General features: G+C 46.6%; 1 protein-coding gene across 1 annotated transcript; it reads right to left on the minus strand.

Moving 5' to 3' along the window:
- Positions 1–898: 898 nt before the first annotated feature.
- On the minus strand, positions 899–27,774 carry RPN1 (ribophorin I). Its single transcript, XM_003906902.2, has 10 exons — positions 27,414–27,774; positions 22,473–22,537; positions 20,989–21,295; positions 13,594–13,803; positions 11,545–11,737; positions 7,997–8,096; positions 7,138–7,276; positions 6,800–6,919; positions 3,375–3,620; positions 899–1,512 (listed from the first exon to the last, which is right to left on the minus strand). Exons 1-10 carry the CDS (start codon positions 27,672–27,674, stop codon positions 1,330–1,332), a joined length of 1,824 nt encoding a protein of 607 aa, XP_003906951.1. The 5' UTR covers positions 27,675–27,774; the 3' UTR covers positions 899–1,329.

Here is a 27,774-nt window from a genome sequence, read left to right on the forward strand (position 1 = left end):
TCACACCAGACCTTAGAGTTCCAGGCCTGAGTATCCACCTGCCCAGGGACATTCCCACTTGAATGTCCCAAGCACCTCCATTTTGCCATGTCTGAAACAGAATTCAGTATCAGTTCCTCACAACTGGTCTTCTACAGACTTCCCCAGTAATCCCTCAACCCACCTGTCAATATTTAGGCTGTTTGTAAGCCACTCATGCAAACATTCAGTAACCCAACTACGTGTCATAGATTGGTCTGAACACCTAGCTGTTAACATAAAGATGAGCACATCAGATAAAACTCCTGCCCTATTGAAGCTAGTTCAGTAATCACACACATTCCAACTGTGGTATATGAGGTGGAGAAGAGGTACAAAGGAAAACAAGAGGGTACCACAGGAGTCGACTGAGTGTGGCAGGCTGTGGATGGCTTCCTGACACAGTAACCTTAAGATGTTGCTTGAGGCTGAGCAGGAATTCATTAGGTGGAGACAGGGAGTGAACCCCTGCAGAGAGGAAAGAGGGGCAGAAAGCCTGGCACTCACTGGCACTGTTGATTCTCCACCTGACCTTTCAATCCCTTGCCCCTTGAGAGGAACTCTCTCTGCTTTGCTCATCACTGTTGCCTTGATGCTGAGTAAAACATGACTCACAGGAAGGATGCAAAAACTACAAAAACGGAGGCCTTACTCCACTACTCCATTCTGTGACCTAAGCCACTTCACCTCTTTCAACACTCTGATACCTCTTTCAACATTCTGGTACTAGAATACCTCAGTGTTCTAATAAGTAAAATGTAAATACTTGCCTTACAAACCTGCTGAGAAGCAAATCCATTATTTAGTAAATAAAAAGCACTTGATAAAAGCACTATTCCCAAAATTAAGAATTATGAGAGATCTTCAACAGACCAAAAACAAATGTTCACAGTCCCTGCTTTATTTCCATTTGTTCACACACACTTTAAAAAAAAAAACACATGCACTCACAAAATACCCAAACATCAGGAATTAGAAGGGCATAAAACAGGGGGCTTTATAGGCTGAAAAAATACCCTAGCTTCAGAACAGAATACCAATCAAATATTGAAAATTCCTTTGTTCAAAACACAAAGATGTTTTGTTTTTAATTGGAGTTTTTTTTTCTTTTTTTGTAAAAAAAGGAAAGATTTAAGGACAAACAGCAAGCTTCTCACACTGCCTGAGGCAGGGCCTGGTTTCTCTTCCTTGAAGGCCTTTTACAGATGTCAGCCTTCACTGGCCTCCATGCACAACCTCCCACTACCACCCATTCTGCCTGCCACTGCAAAGTGCAGGCACCCTGGGCCCCCCTGAGGATGCGGGCAGGGGCTACAGGGCATCCAGGATGTGGTCGATCTTGGTGACCAGCTCCTGGCGCTTTCCTGAGATGAGCTTCTCATTCTCAATGTACGTGTCTTTCTTGAGCTTGCCAGCCACCAGGCGCTCAGCCTCCACCGCCGACTTCAGCACCAGCTCCTTGACCTGTGCATCCAGCTTCTGCATTTCGCTCACCTGGCCGAGGTAAGAGCAGGGCAGGACTTGTGAGCGATCCTCCCACCCCACTCGGCAGGCCCCACCATCTCCCAGGCTTATAGACCCCAGAGCTCCACAGGGATCAGCCACAAATGCAGCCAACAGCACAGTGTCCCAGGGCAGCAAGGCTGGCTATGGAGGAAGATAGGCCTGGCTTCAAATGCCAACTTCACCACCCACAAGCCCTGTTCTTACGCCCTTGTGAACAAGCCCTGCACCATCCCTGGGCCTCATCTACGTTCCAGGACTCTGAGGACTGAGTGTGAAAGTACTTGGCAGCACCTGGCACGCGCCCTGGCACATAGCAGCTCCTCTATGAACGTCACTTCTCTCCCTGCAGCTTGCCAAATTAGGTCCAGGGATTCAATTAGGCAAAAGATCAACGGCAAGGGAAGGGGGGGTGACAGCCATTGTCACCTACTGTATGTCACATTGAGGACTGGTACAGTCACATTCATTCAACATTCAACAAATTAGTAAGCCATGGCGCAAGGCACAATTCTAGGTTCCAGAAAACAGCACTAAGGACAGATAAGGGATCTTGCCCTTAGATGCTGACATATAATTCACACTTAAGTAGAAGAATAAATTGTTTCAGAAAGTGGTAGGTGTGGGCCAGGCATGGTGGCTCACATCTGTAATTCCAGCACTTTGAAGGCCACAGCAGGCAGAACACTTGAGCTCAGGAGTTCAAGACCAGCCTGGGCAACATAGCAAAACCCCATCTCTACAAAAAATACAAAAAATTAGCTGGGCATGGTGGTGTGCACCTGTGATCCCAGCTACTTGGGAGGCTGAGGTAGAAGGATTGCTTGAGCCTAGAGGTGGGGCTTGCAGTGAGCTGAGATTGCGCCACTACACTCCAGCATGGGCAACAGAGTGAAACCCTGTCTCAAAAACAACAACAAAAAAAGTGAGGCCGGGCGCAGTGGCTCACGCCTGTAATCCCAGCACTTTGGGAGGCCAAGGCGGGCAGATCACGAGGTCAGGAGATCGAGACCATCCTGGCTAACACGGTGAAACCCCGTCTCTACTAAAAATACAAAAAAATTAGCCGGGCGTGGTGGCAGGCGCCTATAGTCCCAGCTGCTGGGGAGGCTAAGGCAGGAGAATGGCGTGAACCCAGGAGGCGGAGTTTGCAGTGAGCCGAGATCGCACCACTGCACTCCAGCCTGGGTGAGAGAGAGAAAAAAGTGGTAGGCGCTATGAGGAAATTCACATAGGGTGAGGAGAGGGAATGCCAGGAAGTGGACAGGGAGTCAGTGACTCTGAGGGGCACCTCTGCGAAAAGGCTACTATCCTCATTTACAGATAACTCCTTTACATAGCTTGTATCAGGCAGGGTTCTGAATATTTTGCATGCATTAACTCATTTTACACTCACAACCCCTATGAGGGGCTAACAGCATTCCCATTTTACAGATGAGGAAACTGAGGCACAGAAGTTAGGTGACTTGGCCAGGTTTACGAACTCTGAATCAGAGCCTGGATTCGAACCTATTGATTCTAAAGTCTAGGTTCATTTTACCATGACATAAGCGGCCTGGGACCTACAACAGTCTGGCCTCCATGAGAGGATGCACCTACTCTCAATACTGGCCATATGGGCACACAGTGCTGAGGAGGCTGGCAGAGCTTCCTCCACACCCAGCTCACAACCAGGACCCCAAAATCCCTTGTTCCTCCACAAGGATTGGCACCACATGAAAAGCTATGGCCAGATGCAGTCTCATCCCACAAGCATGCAGGTAAGCAAGAGAGTTGCCTAGTGTCTGCCCTAGACAGAGCAGTGAGGCATGGAGAGCCCCAAGCCAAGCAACTCAGTGATGCCCGACACTTACTCTGTCACACAGATCAGAGCCCTCTGTCTTCAGCCTGGACTGCAGCAGTGCAATCTCACTGGTCAAGGCCTTGTGTTCGGTCTCCAGGCTCTTCTTGCCACTGTTGAGGGTGGAGATGTCCCGGGATTGCTTGTACCTATTGACAGTCTCGTCAAAGTGACGGTAAAGGCCTATTCTCTTGTTGACCAAGGTCAAGACCTGCTCTGTGATGCAGGCTACCTTCATCCTGGCTTCTGCGGCCGGATCCTGAAGGAAGGAGAGGCACCATGTGTGACAACATCCAGGCTTGGGTCCACTCCGATCTTATCTCCCAAAGAACATCTGCCACCACCAGCCATCCAAAAAAGAAATGCCACCTTCTTGGAAAGTCAGAGTCAAACCCCTACTGACACCTAATCTGGACCAGGTTCAGCAATGGGCAAAACTAGGGCCATAAAGATGAAGCCGACTGGCCGGGCCTGGTGGCTCATGCCTGTAATCCCAGTACTTTGGGAGGCCAAGGCAAGCGGATCACGAGGTCAGGCGTTCAAGACCAGCCTGACCAATATGGTGAAACCCCATCTCTACTAAAAAAAACAAAAAAAAAATTAGCCGGGCATGGTGGCAGGCGCCTGTAATCTCAGCTACTCAGGGGGCTGAGGCAGGAGAATCACCTGAACCCAGGAGGTGGAGGTTGTAGTGAGCCAAGATTGTGCCACTGCACTCCAGCCTGGGCGACTGAGTGAACTCTATCTCAAAAAAAAAAAAAAAAAAAGATGAAGCAGACTTTTTACTTCACAGTCCAGTAAGGCAGGCAGATAGGTGTGAACAAGGATGATAATGTCAGTGTGCCCTGCATATACATTACAGCAGTCTTGCCCATTTAATCAGCAGGAAATATTAGATAAACCAAAATTAAGGGACATTCTATAAAACTGGTCTCTACACTACAAATGTCAAGGTTATTAAACACAAAGAAAGGACCAGGAATGGTGGGTCACACCTATTAATCCCCACACTTCGGGCAGCTGAGGCAGGAGGATCACTTGAGGTCAGGGGTTCAAGACCAGCCTGGGTAACATAAGGAGACTCCATCTCTACAAAAAAAAATGTTGGCCAGGTGCAGTGGCTCACACCTGTAATCCCAACATTTTGGGAGGCCAAGGCAGGCAGATTGCTTGAGTCCACGAGTTCGAGACCAGCCTAGCCAACATGGCGAAACCCTGTCTCTAATAAAAATACAAAAAATTAGCTAGGCATGGTGGTGCATGCTTGTAGTCCCAGCTACTCAGGGAGCTGAGATGGGAGGATCACTGTATCCCAGGAGGTCAAGGCTGCAGTGAGCCCTGATCGTGCCACTGCACTCCAGCCTGGGTAACCGAGTGAGACTCTGTCTCAAAAAAAAAAAAGACAACAACTTTTTTTTAATTAGCTGGGCATGATGGCATGCTCCCAAACTACCTGGGAGGATGAGGTGGGAGGATGGCTTGAACCCAGGAGTTCCAGGCTGCAGTGAGCTGTGATTGATCAGGGGACAGTCAGTAAAATTATGGACTCCATGTTGGTCAACAGTACTAATTAACTGGCCAATTAATAGTATTAATTAACTAATTAATTACACTATCCATTCTTTGAGGAAGAAGGCACAGAAGGCAGAACAGTGGAGCCACTCACCACAAAGTTCTGAACATGCTGTTCTACCAGATTTTTAGCAACATTACATTTCCTGAATTTGATCATTATATTGTGATTATGTAAGAGAATACCCTTGCTCTCAGGCTACACACATGCTCAACTATTCAAGGGTAAAGGGGCACAATGTCTACAACTTAACCTCCAATGATTCAGCAAAAATAATTAAACACACACCCACACGCATGCATGCACACACGCGCACACACACACAGTTATTCCTCCAGGTCCCCCACTCTCCGACTATGCACATACTCAAGTCCTATAGTCAGCCCTGCAAAACCCAAGCATACAAAAAGTCAGCCCTCCACATATTTGGTTTCAGATCCCTCAAACACTGTATTGGGTATTGTATTTCCTATCTGCATTTGATTGAAAAAAATCTGGCCAGGCACAGTGGCTCACACCTGTAATCCCAGCACTTTGGGAGGCCGAGGCGGACAGATCACAAGGTCACGAGATTGAGACCATCCTGGCTAACACTGTGAAACCCCCGTCTCTACTAAAAATACAAAAAATTAGCCGGGTGTGGTGGCACATGCCTGTAGTCCCAGCTACTCAGGAGGCCGAGGCAGGAGAATTGCTTGAACCCAGGAGGCGGAGGTTGCAGCAAGCCGAGAGCACACCACTGCACTCCAGCCTGGGCAACAGAGCAAGACTCCGTCTCAAAAAAAAAAAAAAAAAAAGAAAAGAAAAACATAAAAACATCTACATATAAGTGGACCCACACAGTTCAGCTGGATCAACATCTTTGCTCACAGGTCCCACCAAAACCCCTCCCTGCTGTCTCAAAAACATCAGCCCCTCCAGCTGAATGTCCTTCCCCACCTTCTTTGCCTGTCACCTCCTCAGGGTAGCCTTGGGGCCTGCCAGGTTGCCCCACTCAAAGCACACCCTTGGTGCACACCTGTAGTCCCAGCTACTCAGGAGGCTGAGGCAGAAGAATCGCTCAAACCCAGGAGGCAGAGGTTGCAGTCAGCAGAGAGAGCGCCACTGCACTCCAGCCTGGAGACAGAGCGAGACTCCATCTCAAAAAAAAAAAATAGAAAAAAGCACACCCTGTGCCTGTCATCACATTCCCACAGTCCTCAAGCACCAGCTATGCTCATCTCCTCCCCCAGCCCTCACCCACCTGACTACAATAAGTGCCTGGTACTAGCACCTACCCTGGGGCATGGTGCCAAGAGCCCTAAGGAACAATGAGAGAATGAGAAATGGAGGAAAGAAGGAAGAAAAGACCAAGAGGATGAACTGAGGATAATGGCAGTGCAGCCTGGGGAGGACCAAGGAGTCACGGAGCTTGTCTGTCAGGGAGCAGAGAGTGGGGGTGGGGAGAAGGGTGCTGATGGGGCCAGGTTAGTGGTTTCTGCTCCCAACAAGGGATCACCACAGGGGAAGGGAGAGGGGACACTGGCAAGGGGACTAAGAGGGGAGTTCCACCTCCCAAGTTCCACTGAATAACAAGAAGCAAAACAGCTAAACACAAGCACCAATCTTTTCGTTTTTCCTACCTCACCTGAGCATCCAAGTTACTCTGTCTCCAGAGACAAAACAAGACAGAAGCAGGGACTTAACCTCCTGTGCTGGTGACCACAAGCAACAAAAACAAAGTACCCTTCTGGCAAGGATGAGCACAGGCAGAGGTCTTCTGGCCATGGCGTCTTGCCCTGGGCTCACTGTGAGGATCAGTGCTCAAGCTGGCAAAATATTACCAAGGACACAAATGACAAGTAGGAAGAAGGCTGAGAGGGTACCTTAGTGATGGAGAAGTCCAGCCGAACATAGATGATGACGGTGAAGAACAGGATGTAGAAGGCCGCCACCACCAGCAGGGGCTCCTGCAGCATGAGCACCTTGTTGAACGTGTAGTGGACCTGGGAGAAGGAAGAGGACAGCTTCATCGGAGCTGCAGGGACACGGGAGCCTAGACTCACCCAGGCTGGCCCACTTGACCTGCTGCCCCACCCTAAGACCAGAAGACGCTGTGAGCTCAAATGACTCCAGCCCAAGGAAGGACGGGGGGTGAGTTCTTGGCCCCAGAGCTCACTGTCTGGGGAAGATGACATGGAAGGCAAACAGTGGAGCCACTCACCACAATGTCCTGAATGTGCTGTTCTACCAGATTTTTCTTGTAGGCAACAATCACAGGGCGGCCGAATGTGTCCAGATAGGTGTAGTGCAGCTCATCTGGGGCACGGCTGATTTCATAGGGACTATCGATTTCAATGTTCCTGGAAGAAGATGGGAATAAAACATAGCCTCCAACTAACTACTCCAATAAACCAGGTTTAGAATCAGAGAATTCCAAGGCTAAGGGGCCTTTCAAGGTCACTAAGTTTACACTCCTCCACTCTGCTCCCTTCCCAGCTATGGAGAACACCCACTCTCTTGAGACAGGGAAGCCAGTGCCACAGAGCCCTCTGTTTTAAAGCCCTTGTCTGCTGGGACAACAACTGTCCCTCTGAATCTTCCACTCCCAAGTTCTCACAGATACTGGCCCCACTCCTTGGAGTCACAAAGTTGACACAGCTCTCCTGTACATCCGACCCAGTGAGTCCCTTGGGGGCTTGAACAGATGCCTCACGGGCTGTTCTGAATGTTCTTTCTCTTCACATGAATAAGAGCTTCTTACGGGGCAGGGGACATGTCCTGCTTTTGTCTGCCCAGGCCCACTGTCCCTTCTCCTGGTAAACAGCACAGCCTGGATTTACGTGAGGAACTATCCTTCCCCTATGGAATGTTCTCCACAGGAAGAAAATCAAGGGGTCTCTCATTCTGTCAGTCAGAGTGGACATGTCACTCAAGAGAGGCCAAGTAGATGTTCCCTGATAAAGTAAATCTAGAGCAAAGTGACACAAAGACTGTGCCCCTAGAACATACACTCCCATTAGAGTACCACAAGGGTACAACCAGAAAAATCAGGTGCAAAGGAAAGGAACAGTCACACTCACTTGGCTCCTTCAGGCAGGATGATCTTCACAGTCAGAGAATCTATCACTTGTTCATCAAACACATGGTCTACAAACCTCATCTTCAGTGCATACTGGTCACCTGAAGGATCAAGCAAGCATAAGCAATGATGTGGAAAACAGATCAAATGGGCAGGAGAGAAAGAAGTACAGGGGCTCACATAAAGACAAAGCAACTAGACAGCAAAACCAAAAACCCACGGACCATGTTTACAACAAAACCAGGCAACAAAGTATCTCTACTGAACCACACAACACAGAGACAGGGAAGGGGGTCAAAACACCCACAGCCACAAGACCTTCACGTTATCAGTGTCTGTAAAGGAGAAAGCAGAGAGAAGCAACAGGGCAACTGGTGTGCTCGAGAACAGCAGAACCCCAAAACACACAACCGGGATTCCCTAGAGAGCACAGAAGGCCAATGTGAGGAGTGGCTGAAACTCGGAGCACTCATGCCCTGCCTAATGGTGAGTGAAACAGGCCTGCAGAAGGTCACGAGTCTGCAGCAGTCTAGTCCCTGAGAGCAGAACTCCCCTTCTGGGACAGTGCCCTACAATAAGAAACCGCTCAACACAATCAAAATTGAGCATGACAGGGACAATGGAACTCAAAAACCGCGCAGGTGAAAGCTCAGAAATCAAGTCACGTGTTTTTGCAGTATACCACACTAAAATAGCAGAGATCTGGGAAGGTACAAAAGCCACCCTACACCATCCCTCCTTTGGAAAGGTCACATTAAAAATGATCAACAGACAGTGGCTCATGCCTGTAATCCCAGCACTTTGGGAGGCAGAGGCGGGCAGATCACCTGAGGTCAGGAGTTCAAGACCAGCCTGGCCAACATGGTGAAACCCTGTCTCTACTACAAAAATTAGCCAGGTGTGGTGGCACATGCCTGTAATTCCAGCAACTTGGGAAGCTGAGGTAAGAAAATTGCTTGAACCCAGGAGGTGGAGGTTGTAGTAAGCTGAGATTGTGCCACTGTACTCCAGCCTGGGCGACAGTGCGAGACTCTATCTCAAAAAAAAAAAAAAAAAAGAAGAAGAAAAGAATAAGTTATATAAGAAAAATGGGATGAAAATGAGAACATCCCTATAAGAAAATGAAAACATGCCAGAAAGACGTCCATAAAAATGAACCAGGAGACTGCTCCTGCTATTCCAAAACAAGCTAAAGGTATTTAAAAAATGACACAAGTGATGCAAGAACAACATAAACAATTAGAAAAATTCAGGCTGGGTGTGCTGGTTCACGTCTGTAATCCCAAGCACTTTAGGAGGCCGAGGCAGGTGGATCACCTGAGCTCAGGAGTTCGAGACCAGCCTGGCCAACACAGTGAAATCCCATCTCTACTAAGAATAAAAAATTAGCTGGGCGTGGTGGCACGCGCCTGTAGTCCCAGCTACTCGGGAAACTGAGGCAGGAGACTCTCTTGAACCTGGCAGGCAGAGGTTGCAGTGAGCTGAGATCGCGCCACTGCACTCCAGCCTGGGAGGTTACAGTCAGCTGAGACTGCACCACTGCACTCCAGCCTGGGTGACAGAGTGAGACTCCATCTCAAAAAAATAAGTAAATAAGTAAATAAATTAGAAATAAAAAGCATTTTAGGAATTAAGGCTAAGCTAGATAGATTAGAGTGAATATAGATGGATTAAAGTGAATAACAACAAACAATAATGCTTTAAGATAAATGCGAAGAAAAGCAACTTTAATTATTTTATAGAGACAGAGTCTTGCTCTGTCACCCAGGATAGAGGGCAACTTCCTGGGCTCAAGTGTTACTCTGGCCTCAGCCTCCCAAGTAGCTAAAACTACAGGTGTGAGCCAGATAATTTTTCACTTAAAAAAATTTTTTTGTAGAAACCCGTTTTCACAATGTTGCCCTGGCTGGTCTCAAACTCCTGAGCTTAAGCAGTTCTCCTGCCTCAGCCTCCCAGAAAAGTTTTAAATGAAAAAACGGGCCTGGCACAGTAGCTTCAACCTATAATCCCAGCACTTTGGGAGGCCAAGGCAAGTGGATCACTTGAGGTCAGTTCAAAACCTGCCTGACCAACGTAGTGAAACCCCATCTCTACTAAAAATACAAAAAATAGCCAGGCATGATGGCAGGTGCCTGTAGTCTCAGCTACTCGGGAGGCTGAGGCAGGAGAATCGCCTGAACCTAGGAAGCGGAGGTTGCAGTGAGCGGAGATCACGCCAAGAAAAATAGATGTAGGAGTTAACTGCAGATTAATAGATAAGACAGGCCAGGCGCGGTGGCTCACGCCTGTAATCCCAGCACTTTGGGAGGCTGAGGCAGGTGGACCACAAGGTCAGGAGATCGAGACCATCCTGGCTAATATGGTGAAACCCTGTCTCTACTAAAAAATACAAAAAAAATTAGCTGGGCATGGTGGTGGGCGCCTGTAGTCCCAGCTGCTCGGGAGGCTGAGGCAGGAGAATGGCGTGAATCCGGGAGACGGAGCTTGTAGTGAGCCGAGATGGCGCCACTGCACTCCAGCCTGAGCAACAGAACGAGACTCCGTCTCAAAACAAAAAAAAAAAAAAAAAAAAGATTAATAGATAAGACAAATTGAAGAGATTGAAAAGGGCAAAACTAAGGTATAGTATATAGAGACATATACTTGGGTGTTAAAACTACAAAGAAATTCAAGAAAGTGATTACTCAAAGTCAGGGAAGTGATTACTTTATGGAGAAGGAAGAGGTGCATGGAACACTTTTTGAGTAGCTAGCAAATTTTGGTTTATTGACGGGAGGGGGTGGAGAGTGGCACAAGGTGTTCCTCTTATAATAATTCACTGAACTATATATATTTTTGTGTGGTTTTCTATATCTTATTTTTCAATAAAAAGGTTTAAAAAAAAAGACTTGGCTGGGCATGGTGGCTCTCACCTATAATCCCAGCACTTTGGGAGGCCAAGGCAGGTGGATCACCTGAGGTCAGGAGTTCAAGACCAGCCTAGCCAACATGGTGAAACCGTGTCTCTACTAAAAATACAAAAAATTAGCTGAGCGTGGTGGTGGGCGCCTATAATCCCATCTACTCGGGAGAGTGAAGCAAGAGAATCACTTCAACCGGGAGGTTGAGGTTGCAGTGAGCCAAGACCGCACCATTCCACTCCAGCATGGGTGGCAAGAGACTCTGTCTCAAAAAAAAGAAAGACTTGAAGAAAATACGACACAATGTTTACAATCATTAGTTCTGGGTGCTCATATAAAAGTGTGTTTTATTATTCTCTGAATTTTATTTTTTAAATAACTCAAAAACTATTTAAAGGAATTTAAGCGGTTCCATCTGTTGACAGAACTACAAGGAGAGGACTTTTACATGCTGTTCGAATTGACTATCAAATGCATGTATTACTTTTACAATAGTAACTTGTACCCACTTAATAAAAGTTCCTGATAAACCAGTCTTCCTAAGAATGACAAATGAACACTCCCTATCTATAAAGACTGGTAATTGAAAGAAAAAAAATGCACAAAATTAAAGAAAAGGTTAGTTCCTCCCTTGCTATTGAAGACTGACCCAAATTATAGAGGTACTCATAGCTTGGGAGGTTGTAGCCAACGATGTAATGAGTCTTCCACCCGCCAAAGAGAGGGAAGCGAGGCCGGATTTCCATCTCTACAGAGTCATCCAAAATAAGGAGGTGGCTGGTGGAAACATTGCCAATCTCATCCCTGTAGTAAACATCCTGGGCAGCAGCAGGGAGGATGGTCTGCAAGAGAGTAGATATGCCCTTCTATAACTCCAGGAGTCAGCTCAAAGAGGAAATGATCCTAAACACAGAAGACTTTCTGCACCAAGATCCTCACATGGTACTACTTAATTAAAACAGTCCCCAAACACAACCTAAAAAAGTCTAACTTTCCCACAAAGGTTTCAGAATTTCTAGAAATTGCGTCAACCTCTCAATCAAGGGTGCTAACTACCCAAATTCTTCTAAACAGTAAATAATTAAGGGAATTGCAAATACCTTTGTGAACACTGAAGACTTGATACAAAGGTAAAAATAATCTTTCAAGTTATTTTGCAAATAAAGATGGAATATGGAAGAAATGTCATCAAATTACTAGGTGGTAGGGTTACAGAAAGGGTTTTTCTACTTGATATTCTTCATTGTATCTTCCAAATCTGTCAGTGTATTTTGATCATGGGAGGAAGGGATAACACCTTTCTTCACATACTGACCCCTTCTATCATACATAAGTTAAAAAAAAAAGTTTATCAGATTTCATTTATAAGACAAACAAGATTTAAAAACTATATGCAATATGATAAAATGTTTTTTAAAAACATTACAAAAGGGCCGGGCACAGTGGCTCACACATGTAATCCCAGCAGCCTGTAATCCCAGCACTTTGGGAGGCCGAGGCGGGTGAATCACCTGAGGTCAGCAGTTCGAGACCAGCCTGAACAATGTGATGAAACCTCGCCTCTACTATAAACACAAAAATTAGCCGGGCATGGTGGCATGCGCCTGTAATCCCAGTTACTCAGGAGGCTGAGACAGGAGAATTGCTTGAACCTGGGAGGCAGAAGTTGCAATGAGCCAAGATCGGGCCATTGCACTCTAGCCCTGGGCAACAATAGTGAAAACTCCATCTCAAAAAAAAAAAGAAAAGAACAAAGAAATAGGTCAAAATGTCAGCTGTGTTTGGGTGGCGTGGTACTGAGTATGCTTTTCCTTTTCCTATTCAAATTTTCATTTAAAAAATATGGTTTAGGCCGGACATAGTGGCTCACGCCTGTAATCGCAGCACTTTGGGAGGGCAAGGCAGGCAGGTCACTTGAGGCCAGGAGTTCAAGACTAGCCTGGCCAACATGGTGAAACCCCGTCTCTACTAAAAATACAAAAATTAGTCTGGGCACAGTGGCTCACGCCTGTAATCCCGGCACTTTGGGAGGCCGAGGCAGGCAGATCACGAGGTCAGGAGATCAAGACCATGCTGGCTAACACGGTGAAACCCCGTCTCTACTAAAAGTACAAAAAATTAGTCGGGCGTGGTGGCGGGTGCCTGTAGTCCCAGCTACTCAGGAGGCTGAGGCAGGAGAATGGCATGAACCAGGGAGGCGGCGCTGGCAGTGAGCTGAGATCGCGCCACTGCACTCTAGCCTGGGCGACAGAGCGAGACTCCATCTCATAAATAAATAAATAAATAAATAAATAAATAAATAAATAAATAAAAACCACCTCCTGGGTTCAGGTCATTTCTCCTGCCTCAGCCTCCCGAGTAGCTGGGACTACAGGCACCCGCCACCACGCCCGACTAATTTTTTGTACTTTTAGTAGAGACGGGGTTTCACCGTGTTAGCCAGGATGGTCTCGATCTGATCGAGATCCACCCGCCTCGGCCTCCCAAAGTGCTGGGATTACAGGCGTGAGCCACCGCACCCGGTCATGGGGGGGTATTTTTAAAGATTCTGTTGGTTTCTAACACTCCCAATCAACAACATGAACATCAGTCAACCCTAAACAACTGCCTATATATTTAGCTAGTTTCAAAAAGCAAAGAGTAAGTAGCTATGATGAAGTCCTCGTTTCTCACAATGTCCAAGTTGAACATTCCATACCTTAAAAGAACGGATGGAGGATATTCCACTATCTGGCTGTCTCTGGTAATCATAACGTGAGAAAGGCCCCTTAAGCACAGCTCCTGTGTGCTTCAAGTCCACATTTTCTTCCACAGCAATATTACCCCAGTGAGAGACTTCAATGACTCGGGTCATGCTGGTGATGGTCAGGAAAGGGCTGTTGTTCTCATAATGTACTTTAAAAGTATCCTGGAAGGAAGGAAACAAATAGTCCAAATTTTGGCAACAGAGAAATCACCATTAGTTTAAATCAAATTGATTGGAGACAACCTATGTATCAGCAACAGAATGGGTAAATTATGATGTATCCAACGTATGCAACATTTTAAAATGATGTTTACTAGGACTTCTTGCTAACATATGGGAAAAAATGTTCATGATATATTATTCAAAAAATAGGACACAAAACAACAACTAATGTGTTTGGAGCTGATTGTATGTATTAGGCAGTTTTATGAGTTCTAAATAAGTGCATTATCTCATTTCATTCTCAAGACAATATGATGAAGTAAGAACTACTTATCCCCATTTGACAAATAAAAATCTCAAGGCCTAGCAGTTTCCATTACCTTGTTCAAGGTCATAAACCTAAGTAGCAATACAAGGTCTGCTAAATTCTGACTTTGCTTTTTTTTTTTTTTTTTTCTTTTTGAGACGAGACAGAGTCTTGCTCTGTCACCCAGGCTGCAGTACAGTGGTACAACCTCAGCTCACTGCAACCTCTGCCTCCTGGGTTCAAGCGATTCTCTTGCCTCAGCCTCCCAAGTAACTGGGATTACAGGAATGCACCACCACATCTGGCTAATTTTTGTATTTTTAACAGAGATGGGGTTTCACCATGTTGGCCAAGCTGGTCTCGAACTCCTGACCTCAGGTGATCCGCCCACCTTGGCCTACCAAAGTGCTGGGATTACAGGCGTGAGCTACCACGCCGCCCAGCCAGCTATCATGCCCAGCCTGATTTCACTCTTCTATATGTTAAACATCACCTCTCAATAAGGCCCAACACACCTTGCTTCCCAAAAGTCCATGAAAAAGACAATCTATTTTGTTAGCTCTTACAGCTAGTTTATTCACTAGTTTATTTACTCATTCTATGACTAGATTTTTAAAAGTACAATTCACTCATAATCATATTTGATAGCATTTAATGCCAGTACAAGCAAGGGCATAGGGAAACCAGCAGTTTCACACAGCTGGAATCCTAAAAAATTGATTAAATCTTTTGAAAAACTACTTGGTAAACTACTGCAAGAGGTTTTTCTCTTTTTTTTTTTTTTATTTTTTTTTATTTTTTTGTAATGAACAGGGTTTCATTCTGTCACCCAGGCTGGAGTGCAGTGGCACAATCTTGGCTCAATGCAGTCTCAACTTCCTGGGCTCAAGCAATCCTCCCACCTCAAGCCCTATGAGTAGCTGGGATTCCAGGTGCATGCCACCATGTCCAGCTAATTTTTTGTATTTTTTGTAGAGACAGAATTTCACCACGTTGCCCAAGGTGGTCTCAAGCAATCTACCTACCTTGTCCTCCCAAAGTGCTGGGATTGCAAGCATGAGCCACTGTGCCCAACCAGCAAGAGATTTTTAAATGTTCATATCCTTCAATTTGAAAAACATTACTTCAGAAAATTCTGAGAATACAAAGTTATGTGCAGAGATGTATATTATAATATTAAATAGAAAAAAAAACTGTTTAACTATAGAAACTTGGCAAATGAGCTCTAGGACATCAAATCAGTGAGTTAGCCACTTAAAAACGGTGTAGCAGCTGGGCACGATGGCTCACGCCTGTAAACTTTGGGAGGCCAAGGCGGGCAGATCACAAGGTTAGAAGTTTGAGACCAGCCTGGCCAATATGGTGAAACCTCATCTCTACTAAAAATAGAAAAATTAGCCAGGCGTGGCCAGGCGCGGTGGCTCATGCCTGTAATCCCAGCACTTTGGGAGGCCGAGACAGATGGATCACGAGGTCAGGAGATTGAGACTATCCTGGCTAACACTGTGAAACCCCGTCTCTACTAAAAATACAAAAAAGTTAGCCGGCCTGGTGGCGGGTGCCTGTAGTCCCAGCTACTCGGGAGGCTGAGGCAGGAGAATGGCGTGAACCCGGGAGGCGGATCACGAGGTCAGGAGATTGAGACCATCCTGGCTAACACGGTGAAACCCCGTCTCTACTAAAAATACAAAAAAATTAGCCGGCCTGGTGGCGGGCGCCTATAGTCCCAGCTACTCGGGAGGCTGAGGCAGGAGAATGGCGTAAACCCGAGAGGCGGAGCTTGCAGTCAGCCAAGATCACGCCACTGCACTACAGCCTGGGCGACAGAGCGAGACTCTGTCTCAAAAATAAAAAAAATAAAAAAAAATTTTTAAAAACATAAAAAAGGCCGGGCGCGGCCGGGCGCAACCCACTACCATTGTAATCCCAGCACTTTGGGAGGCCGAGACGGGCGGATCACAAGGTCAGGAGATCGAGATCATCCTGGCTAACACAGGAAACCTGGCTCTCTACTAAAATGCAAAAAACTAGCCGGGCGGGTTGGCGGGCTGCCTGCAGTCCCAGCTACTCGAGGCTGAGGTAGGAGAAGGGCGTGAAACCCGAGTAGCGGAGCTTGCAGTGAGCGAGATCCGCCACTGCACTCCAGCCTACAGAGCAAGACTCCGCCTCAAAAAGGCCGGGCGCTGGGTGGCTCAAGCCTGTAATCCCAGCACTTTGGGAGGCCGAGACGGGCTGGATCACGCAGGTCAGGAGATCGAGACCATCCTGGCTAACACACGGTGAAACCCCGGCCCCATTAAGAAATACAAAAAACTAGCCGGGCGAGGTGGCGTGGCGCCAGTCCTGTGCCACCGGGAGGCTGAGGCCGGAGAATGGCGCAACCGGAAGGCTGAGCTTCTGCAGTGAGCTGAGATCCGCCACTGCACTCCAGCTCAGGATAGATGGTGACTGGGCTCAAAAAAAAAAAAAAAAAAAAAAAAACACATTTAAAAAAAAAAAAGAAAAGAAAAATTAGCCGGGCGGCGGGTGGCGGCTTCTGTAGTCCCAGATACTCAGGAGGCTGAGGCAGGAGAATTGCTTGAACTCAGGAGGTGGAGGCTGCAGTGGAGCTGAGATTGAGCCACTGCACCAGCCTGGGTGTGAGGGAGCAAGACTCTGTCTCAAAAAAAAAAAAAGGGGTCAGTCTCGGGGCACAGTGGCTCAAGCACTTGGAATCCTGTGCAGTTTGGGAGGCCAGAGAGTGGGTAGATCATTTGAGGTCAGGAGTTTGAGACTAGCCTGGCCGGCTGGGCGCAGTGGCTCAAGCCCGCAATCCCGTAGCACTTTGGGAGGCCGAGGGCGGTGGATCACCAGGTCAGAGATCGTGAGACCATCCTGGGCAATCATGGTGAAACCCCGTCTCTACTAAAAATACAAAAAACTAGCCGGGCGTGGTGGCGGGCGCCTGTAGTCCCAGCTACTCGGAGGCTGAGGCGGGAGAATGGCGTGAGCCCGGGAGGTGGAGCTTGCAGTGAGCCGAGATCGCGCCACTGCACTCCAGCCTGGGCGACAGAGCGAGACTCCGTCTCAAAAAAAAAAAAAGAGACTAGCCTGGCCAACACAGTGAAACCCTGTCTCTACCGAAAAATACAAAACTTAGCCAGGCGTGGTGGCACATGCCTGTAAGTCCCAGCTACTGGGAAGGTTGAGGTGGGAGAATCACTTAAACTCAAGAGGCAGAGGTTGCAGTGAACTGAGATTGCACCACTGCACTCTAGCCTGGGCGACAAGAGTAAGACCCTGTCTCAAAAAACAAAAAAAAGGTTGACAAAGGTAATGTAGTAATATGTAAAATGTTTACAGAATATTCTAAGTGTCAAAGGTATTACACAATACTTTTACATAATATGACATTAAACATAATACATATATTAAAAAGCCCTATGCTTAGAAATGACTCAGGTACTAAAATGTCAATAGTGTCGATAGTGGTGGTGAACTGACTTCAAATCTTCCTTTATATTTGCCAAATGGTCTCTCATGAACGTTTTTTTTAATTTTTTTTTTTTTTTTTTTGAGACAAAGTCTCACCCTGTTGCCCAGACTGGAATGCAATGGCGTGATCTCAGTTCACTGCAACCTCCACCTCCCGGGTTCAAGTGATTCTCCTGCCTCAGCCTCTCGAGTAGTTGGAATTACAGGCGCATGCCACCATGCCTGGCTAATTTTTTGTATCTTTAGTAGAGATGGGGTTTCACCATGCTGGCCAGGCTGGTCTCAAACTCCTGACCTCGTGATCTGCCAACCTCGGTCTCCCAAAGTACCAGGATTACAGGCGTGAGCCACCGCGCCCAGCCTCTCAAGTACGTTCTATTAACTTAAAATGGAGGCAAGTTTGAAAACCCAAAACATTTACATTTTTAAAAGCCTGCATAGAGGAAAATCAAATCAGTGTCCCAATATGAACTCTCACTCAGTTTTAAGTAAGTAAAAGAAATCATGCAGTTAGAGAAAGCACAGCTCAGAGTGGCAAGGCTGTCATCTTCACAGTGGGCACATGGGCCCTGGGCACTCTACAACCACAACAGGAGGCACAGAGACCCTCCCCCTCCCCAAAAACAACCCCACAGAGCAACAATATACATAGGGAGCTATGTTTTGAGACATGGAGGAATATGAGTATGTTTACTACAAATCTGCATATATTTAGAAAGAAACACTAGAAGAATAAACCAAAAGCTAACATAAATGGTTACCAAGGAGAACAAATGAACGGGAAAATTGGAAGCAAGAATTCTCTGACTATAACTTGCCTGTTTTTTTGGAGACAGACTCTTGCTCTGTTGCCCAGGCTGGAGTGCAGTGACATGATCTTGGCTACTGCAACCCCTACCTCCTGGGTTCAAGCAGTTCTCGTGCCTCAACCTCCCTAGTAGGTGGGACTACAGTTGAGTGCAACTACACCCAGCTAATTTTTGTATTTTTAGTAGAGATGGGGTTTCACCATGTTGGCCAGGCTGGTCTTGAACTCCTAGCTTCAAGTGATCTGCCCCACCTCAGTCTCCCAAAGTGCTAGGATTACAGGCATGAGCCAGTGCACCTGGCCTTATAACTTGTGAGATATATATATATATAACTTAAAATGGTACACTTGGCCTTATGTATGTATGTATATATGTGTGTGTGTATATATATGCACCTTATGTAAGTGCACTTATATATATAAGGCCATATATATATATATATATATATATATGCACCTGGCCTTTTAACTTGTTATATATAACTTGTTATATATAATTTTGTTATGTATAACTTGTTTTATATAATTTTGACTATGAAATCATGTTGTTTTCACATTCAAAAAATTAAGTTAATAAAAAGTTCTTAAAAGTTTAAAACAACCCAAAATGAACAGCCCTAACTATGTATCAAACTGACATTTGAAACATAAAAAAACAGACCAGGCGCAGTGACTCACAACTGTAATCCCAGCACTTTGGGAGGCCGAGGCAGGCGGATTACCTGAGGTCAAGAGTTTGAGACCAGCCTGGCCAACATGGAGAAACCCCGTCTCTACTAAAAATACAAAAATTAGCCAGGCGTGGTAGCGGGCACCTGTAATCCCAGCTACTCGGGAGGCTGAGGCAGGAGAACTGCTTGAACCCAGGAGGCAGAGGTTGCAGTGAGCCAAGATCGCCCCACTGCACTCCAGCCTGAGTGACAGATCAAGACTCCTCAAAAAAAAAAAAAAGAAAAAGAAAAAAAGAAAGAACAAAAAAAGACAAAAAAAACAAACAATTATTTCATGTAGCATTAGAACAAAGTATTTTGGTTGCACATCCTTAGTGACACATGTTCTAAACACACAGAGAGATGCAAAGCAATCTTTTTTTTTTAGAGTGGGGTGGTGCAATCATAGATAACTCTAGCCTTAACCTCCTGGGCTCAAGTAATCCTCCCACTGCCTCCCAAGTAGATGGGACTACAGGAGTGTGTCACCACACCCAGCTTAATGTTTTTTGTAAAAATGAGGTCTCACTATGTTGCCCAGACTGGTCTTGAATTCCTGGTCACAAATGATCCTCCCGTATCGGCCTCCCAAAGTGCTAGGATTATAGGCATGAGCCACTGCACCCAGTGCAAAGAAATCTTAAACGTCTAAAATATCCACATTTTTTAGAAATGGTAAGGAAGTAGGTAGAGTAAAAAGACATGACTCCTGAGATTTCCTTTAAAATCCTCTAGCAGCCGGGCACAGTGGCTCACACCTGTAATCCCAGCACTTTGGGAGGCCAAGGCGGGCAGATCACGAAGTCAGGAGATCGAGACCATCCTGGCTAACACGGTGAAACCCTGTCTCTACTAAAAATACAAAAAATTAGCCTGGTGTGGTGGCGGGCGCCTGTAGTCCCAGCTACTCAGGAGGCTGAGGCAGGAGAATAGCATGAATCCAGGATGCAGGGCTTGCAGTGGGCCAAGATTGCGCCACTGCACTCCAGCCTGGGCGACAGAGTGAGACTCTGCCTCAAAAAAAAAAAAAAATTCCTCTAGCAAAGAGGCCAGGGACCACGGCTCATGCCTATAATCCCAGCACTTTGGGAGGTCAAGGCAGGAAAATCACTTGGGCCCAGGAGTTTAAGACTGGCCTGAGCAACAAAGCAAGATCATGTCTCTACAACAAAAATAAAAAATTAAATGGGCATGGTGACACACGCCTGTCATTCCAGCTACATGGGAGGCTGAGCTGGGAAGATGGACTGAGCCCAGGAGTTTGAGGTTACAGTGAGCTATGATTATGCCACTGTACTCCAGGCTGGGCAACAGAGCTGGATCCTGTCTCTTAAAAAAAAAAAATTTTTTTAAAGTACTCCACCAAAGAAAAAAAGAGGTGGGTTAATTATGGTAACCTGATAACCACTGAATCTAAGTGATGTGTGTGGGAGTTTATACTAGTCTTTGTACTTTGGCATGTTTGCAATTTGCTATAGTAACAAAATCTTTGTAAGCCTTAATTTTGCCCTCTCCCTTCAAGTTCCAACCGAGGCCCAACATTCAAGGAAGGCCTTCAACCACTCGGACAGCTTTGCTACCCCAGTATCTGCCCAGCCACACTATCTCAAGTCCTTACTGCCTCTGCATGGAATGTCTTGCTTCCATCTCCCCCAACACCCATTCCACCTCTCTGAATGCTACTCCCAGCCTCTACCTGTGATCCCCAAAGGAGAAACAAGACCCCCATGGAATCATTTCACTGCAGGTTAAACACTTTTGGAATGACCTTAGAAATGACTGCAGATTCCATCCACCCCACACCACCCAAGCCTATCAACCAGTAGTCACTCTGCAAGACATTCTCTGAAGCAGACAGGGATGGGCTGGACTCCACCTGAGCCTACCTGACTATAGGCAGGGACATCTCTGAAAGGCCCATAATCCAGTAGGTCCTCGGAGCGTGTGGGGTTCCCCAGTTTGGTGTAGCTCTCCACATTTCGAGAGGCAAGCTTCACACGCATGGTTTGTGTCTTCGTTGGATAGGGAGAGTAGAAATAATGGTTCCCCTCAAACACCACAAACTGTTTCTCTGACTGGGTGATCTGGGTTGGATACGGCTGAAGCACATGGGTGTAGACTGTTTCCACAATGACTGAAATCTTGGCCCCAGGATCAAGGGCAACTGGGAGCTTGACTATGAAGAATCTCCCACTAAAGGAAGAACAAGGCAAGAGAAATAAGAGAGACTGAGGATACTGAAAACACTAGTAGCAGTTCAAACTCAGAATAAAATTTTGAACCCAAAACAAAAGCAATTATCTTTAAGAGATCACCTTTTTCTTTTTGAGATGAAGTCTGGCTCTATCACTCAGGTTGCAGTGCAATGGTGCGATCTCGGCTCACTGCAACCTCTACCTACTGGGTTCAAGAGATTCTACTGCCTCAACCTCCCAAGTAGTTGGGGATTACCTATTAGAATGTTTTTAACTTTTGTTCCATTGTTGAACATTTATGTTATTTTACACTCTTGCTATTTATAAACAGCCCTGAAAGAAACAGCTAGATATTTGTCTTAAAAGACTTAAATTATTTTTTTTCTTTTTCTGAGATGGAGTCTTGCTCTGTCACCCAGGCTGGAGTGCAGTGGTGTGATCTCAGCTCACTGCAACTTCCACCTCCCAGGTTCAAGCGATTCTCTTGCCTCAGCCTCCCGAGTGGCTGGGACTACAGGCACCCGCCACCGTGTCCGGTTAATAAAAGACTTAAATTATTACATTAAAGGTGATCTCTTGGCCAGGTGTGGGGGCTCACGCCTGTAATCCCAGCGCTTTGGGAGGCCGAGTCAGGCAGATCACCTGAGGCCAGGAGTTCAAGACCAGCCTAGGTAACATGGCAAAACCCTGTGTCTACTAAAAATGCATACACACACACACACACACACACACACACACTAGCTGTGTGTGGTGGTACACACCTCTAGTCCCAGCTACTCAGGAGGCTGAGGTGGAAGGATGGTTTGAGCCCTGGAGGTGGAGGTTGCAGTGAGTCAACATGGCACCACAGTAATGCAGCCTGGGCAACAGAGCCAGACCCTGTCTCAAGAAAAAAAAAAAAAATCCTCTAGGACAGATGCAGTGGTTCACACCTGTAATCCCAGCACTTTGAGAGGCCAAGGCAGGAGGATGGCTTGAGCTCAGGAGGTCAAGATCAGCCTGGGCAACATAGCTAGACATCCTCTCTACAAAAAAAAGAAAAGAAAAAAAGAAAAGAAAAAAATGTGTAATACAGCAGGCACTTCCTGAGCAACTTGCCTAGTTTATGATCCCATATGAGCCCAACCCTGACATAACCTTGAACAAGAGACAAGGTATATTGTTTGTCAGCTTACCTTTTACCCTTAATTTTGGTTTCACGTACTTCCAAATTGTTGTCTTCCTCATCTTCTCCCTTCACCTAGAACAGAAAAAGATAGTTTGTTCTTCACGTCTTTTGGCTTCTAAATTTTGAGTCAATAATTAACCAAGTGCTTCAGTACATCCCCATTAAAGTAGTCAAACTACCAGAACTTTTTAGAGATTGAATTTTCTTTTCAGTAACAATTTTTTTTCTCTGAAACACAAGAATATTGTCAAAGACTTACTTTTACAAAGTGGCATATGGCCAGACGCAGTGGCTCACACCTGTAATCCCAGCACTTTGGGAGGCTGAGGCAGGCGGATCACCTGAGGTCAGGAGTTCGAGACCAGCCCGACCAACATGGAGAAACCCCATCTCTACTAAAAATACAAAATTAGCGAGGCATGGTGGCACATGCCTGTAATCCCAGCTGCTCAGGAGGCTGAGGCAGGAGAATCGCTTGAACCCGGGAGGTGGAGATTGCAGTGAGCTGAGATGGCACCATCACACTCCAGCCTGGGCAACAAGAGCAAAACTTCGCCTCAAAATAAATAAATAAATAAATAAAAGTGGCATAAAACTTCTATAAATGCATATTTTCCTGAATGATGAAATACACATCTACACAGAAAGATTACACTTCCAAATATACTTCTCAAAGGCCTCTTTCTTGATGCTTTTCTTCCTCATTTATATTCAAATAAGCATACTCAAAGAAATGTATTTAGTGATGTAACAGAAAAGTCTCGGGGCCGGGCGTGGTGGCTCACGCCTGTAATCCCAGCACTTTGGGAGGCCAAGGCGGGTGGATCACCAGGTCAGGAGTTCAAGACCAGTCTGGCCAATATAGTGAAACCCTGTCTCTACTAAAAATACAAAAAATTAGCTGGGTATGGTGGTGTGTGCCTGTAATCCCAGCTACTCGGGAGGCTGAGGCAGGAGAATTGCGTGAACCTGGGAGGCAGAGGCTGCAGTGAGCTGAAATCATGCCATTGCACTCCAGCCCAGGCGACAGTGCAAGACTCCATCTCAAAAAAAAAAAAGTCTCAGGGGTTTTTATTTTTTATTTTTGTACAGACAGGGTCTCCCTATATTGCCCAGACTGGTTTTGAATTCTTGGGCTCAAGCAATCCTCCCACAGATTACAGGCATGAGATATAACGCCCATTTTAAAACTGTTTTTTCACTAATATAAGAGTTAAAACTGGCCAGGCACAGTGGCTCACGCCGGTAGTCCCAGCACTTTGGGAGGCAGAGGGGGGGTGGATCACCTGAGGTCAGGAGTTCGAGACCAACCTGGCCAACATGGTGAAACTTCGTCTCTACTAAAAATACAAATTAGCTGGACGTGGTGGTGGGCGCCTGTAATCCCAGTTACTTAGGAGGCTGAGGCAGGAGAATTGCTTGAACCCAGGAGGTGGAGGTTGCAGTGAGCTGTGACCATGCCACTGCACTCCAGCCTGGGCGACAAGAGTGAAACTCCATCTCAAAAAAAAAAAAAAAAGTTGGTCGGGTGCGGTGATTCACATTTTGAGAGGCCGAGGCAGGCAGATCACGTGAGGTCAGGAGATCGAGACCATCCTGGCCAACATGGTGAAACCCCATCTCTACTAAAAATACAAAAATTAGCCAGGCGTGGTGGCGGGCACCTGTAAGCCCAGCTACTTGGGAGACTGAAGCAGGAGAATCACTTGAATCTGGAAGGCAGAGGTTGCAGTGAGCTGAGATCGTGCCACTGCACTCACTCCAGCCTGGGCGACAGAGTGAGACTCCCTCTCAAAAAAAAAAAAAAAAAAAGTTAACACTGGCAAAAATCCCTTGGGGAGGAGCCAATGACCACTGTTTGGGGTACCTCACAGCAACAAGCTATGTAACCAGGAAAAGGACGTTCACTCCAGCAGGCTGCAGGGGTTTTCTGAGAAAGAGGAGTTATCTCCAATCATAAGACTCTGGAGCAGGCTGCAAGGGAAAAGTGTATACATACCCCACTGATCTCTCTGCCAACCCACCCTCAACTGAAAAAAACAAAAATTAGGCTATCTTTTAGGACTTAAGTAGTGATTCCCAGTAGGATACAAAAAGCTGTAATGGTGAACTTTTAAAATATTATATCAAAAAGTCTAAAACAATCATACAATCATCCTCAATAAAGCTGTAGAGTCTAACACAAACAACAAGTTTCATGACTTTGACTAGAATCTTATCACAATGGGAACCAGCCAGGCCAAGTGCAGTGGCTCACACCTGTAATCCCAGCACTTTGGGAGGCCAAGTCAGGCGGATCACGAAGTCAAGAGATCAAAACCATCCTGGCCAACATGGTGAAACCTTGTCTCTATGAAAAAAACACAAAAATTATCTGGCCATGGTGGCACGCGTCTTTAGTCCCAGCTACTCAGGAGGCTGAGGCAGGAGAATTACTTGAACTCGTGAGGCAGAGGTTGCACTGAGCTGAGACCGCGCCACTGCACTCCAGCCTGGCGACAGAGCGAGACTCCATCTCAAAAAAAAAAAAAAAACAAAAATTAGCCGGGTATGGTGGCATGGGCCAGTTACTCCAGAGGCTGAGACAGGAGAATCGCTTGAACCTAGGAGGCAGAGGTTGCAGTGAGCCAAGATAGGGCCATTGCACTCCAGCTTGGGCAACAAGAGTGAAACTCTGTCTCAAAACAAAAAAAAGAAGAAAGAAAGAAAAGAACCCACTGAAAAACATTTCAACAACCTCATCAGTTTCCAACACAACTGTTGGAAAATATGCACCTCCTTGTTAAGTTCATCATCCAGTTGTTTCCCACTGGGATAAGAGTACAAAATAGAACATATATCCATTTAACTAATGTCTTGGACTACAAAATTTAAAATGATTTTAAATAAATCTGTTGATGTGACTGCAGGTCTTATACCCAATACAACCCTACCTCACAGCCATCAAAGCCAGAAGAGGCAACATTATACAGTGTGAGAATACACAAATTATGGAATAAGCTGGAGCCCTGACTTACTCTGCACTGTAAGACCACATGTAGGGGGCTAAATAACTTAATCTGCCAGACTACAGCCTCCTTGCCTGCTATATGAGGACTTATACCTTAAATGGTTGCTATGAGGGCTAAATTAAAATATATTTAAAATACCCACCGTAATATCTGACACAAAGTAGAGTCCCAGTAAGAAAGTATCTTACAAGGCCGGGCGCGGTGGCTCAAGCCTGTAATCCCAGCACTTTGGGAGGCCGAGACGGGCGGATCACGAGGTCAGGAGATCGAGACCATCCTGGCTAACACGGTGAAACCCCGTCTCTACTAAAAAAATACAAAAAACTAGCCGGGCGAGGTGGCAGGCGCCTGTAGTCCCAGCTACTCGGGAGGCTGAGGCAGGAGAATGGCATAAACCCGGGAGGCGGAGCTTGCAGTGAGCTGAGATCCGGCCACTGTACTCCAGCCTGGGCGACAGAGCGAGACTCCGTCTCAAAAAAAAAAAAAAAAAAAAAAAAAAGTATCTTACCACAAAAACAAAGAACAAAAGGAAACTTCTGGAGGTGACAGATATGTTTATTACCCGGATTGTGGTAATGGTAACACCAGTGTATATGTATTTTGAATATATTAACAATAGGCAGTTTTTTGTATACCAATTATACCTCAATAAAGTTGGGAGAAAAAATAAAAACAAGATAAAATAAGCACATTAACCTAGCTCGCAGGCATGATGGCAGGATAGCCGAGCTCCTGCTGTGGTTCACTTATACTGTAACAAGCTCATTAAATCACAACTGGCTTCTATAAAGAATAGGATTTAACATTCAAGACATTCAAAAGTGGCAAGGCAAATTTACATGAAGTTTTGATCTATCTTTCCACAAGCCTTTGAGTAAAACTTTATTTCATCACGGACAAGGCATGAAAGAAAATAGGAGTCATTTCAGAAACGTAATCTCTATAAACCCAGCTTTATAGCTCCATATTCAGTCAGAGAACGAAGTTTGCTTAGAGGGAAATGTGACACTGTAATGACTATTCTCTCAACAAATAATTAGGTAATCATTTAATGAAATTGTTTAACAACAATAGTAATAAAAAACAAACCTCTGTGTAAGTATATTCTCTCTACTCCCAAACCCAACATTTTCTTTGGTGATCACTGAAATACCTGGAAACACTTAAGCCAAACACAGCCATTTATTGCCAAGGTTAAGAATGAGAAGCAGTAGGGGGACGGGAGAAAATTGGACTTTCCTTTCCTGTACGGCATAAGAAAACTTATATTACGTGCAGGAATTTCAAAATTAACTTTAAGAAGAGTTTTAACATTTAGAAAGTGTTCATTAGCAACCTTAAGAAATGCGTCACATTAATAGGGATTTCAAGTGATTACCGACTTAAAGATGCCAAACCTGTTACATTTCTGATGGTTCTCTATGTCTAGAAAGAAGCACCTACAACGGACCAGATACTGAATTAAGAGAATGAAATTCATTTTAATTCATTTATTTGTCCTCCACTTGGGCCACCGCGTCAGCCCGTGAGAAATGAAGTCCGGCGCCCGCTGGCACCGGGCCGAGCGGCTGCCGCGCTCGCCTTACGGAAGGGAGATGCGTTCTATCGGCCAGAGGTCGCCCGAGCGGTGCCGAGAACGGCCCCCGCAAGGGCAAGCTCCGAGGCGGGTCCGCCGCGAATCCCAGCAGCTGCCCACGCGAGCAGCGACCCGCGCGGGGGCAGGCCAGTGCTGACGTGGCCCAGGCATCAGGGTGCGCGTGCACCGGCCGCGGAGGCGCCGGGGCCCCGAGGCAATCCCACCGACCCCTGCGCCCCGCCCGCCGCCCAGGTCTCCGCATTTCCTGAGGCCTAGAGGGGCGCGGGCCGAGTCGGGGGACCGGCAGGAAGGGAGGCGGGAAGGGCCCCGGGAGCGGCGGCGAGGGGTGGCCCACACTCACCTGCACGCCCAGGTGCGCCAGCCGAGCCTCGAGCTCAGGCTCCAAAGCCAGAAGGAAAGAGGTAGCTCGGGACGTGGAGCTGCCGCCCAGGTGCGCCAGGACCACCTCGGCCGTCACCTTAGCCAGGTGGCTGCTTAGGTCCACTGTGCGCTTCACGTCCTCGTTGATCAGCGGCGGTGCCTCGGAGGAGGCACTGCCTGGCGCCGGGGTCCAGGACCCGAGCAACAGGAGCAGAAACAAGCGGGCGACTGGCGCCTCCATGACCGAGAAGAGCAGAGGCCCAAGGCGGGCAGAGCCCGGCCGCGGTAGCCCGCCCTCCCGCCACTGAGCAGCCGCTCATTGGGCAAGGGCTGGTGACACA

The sequence above is a fragment of the Papio anubis genome, chromosome 2 (genome assembly GCF_008728515.1).
Source record: "Papio anubis isolate 15944 chromosome 2, Panubis1.0, whole genome shotgun sequence".
Lineage (NCBI taxonomy): Eukaryota > Metazoa > Chordata > Mammalia > Primates > Cercopithecidae > Papio > Papio anubis.

Excerpts from the sequence above, each read along its gene's own strand:
- RPN1 (XM_003906902.2), bottom strand. The coding sequence starts at position 27,674 with ATGGAGGCGCCAGTCGCCCGCTTGTTTCTGCTCCTGTTGCTCGGGTCC. Across the intron at positions 8,097-11,544 it reads TGAGTACCTCTATAATTTGG|GTGACCAGTATGCACTGAAG; the intron begins GTCAGTCTTCAA and ends TTGATCCTTCAG. Across the intron at positions 7,277-7,996 it reads ATCCTGCCTGAAGGAGCCAA|GAACATTGAAATCGATAGTC; the intron begins GTGAGTGTGACT and ends ATCTTCTTCCAG.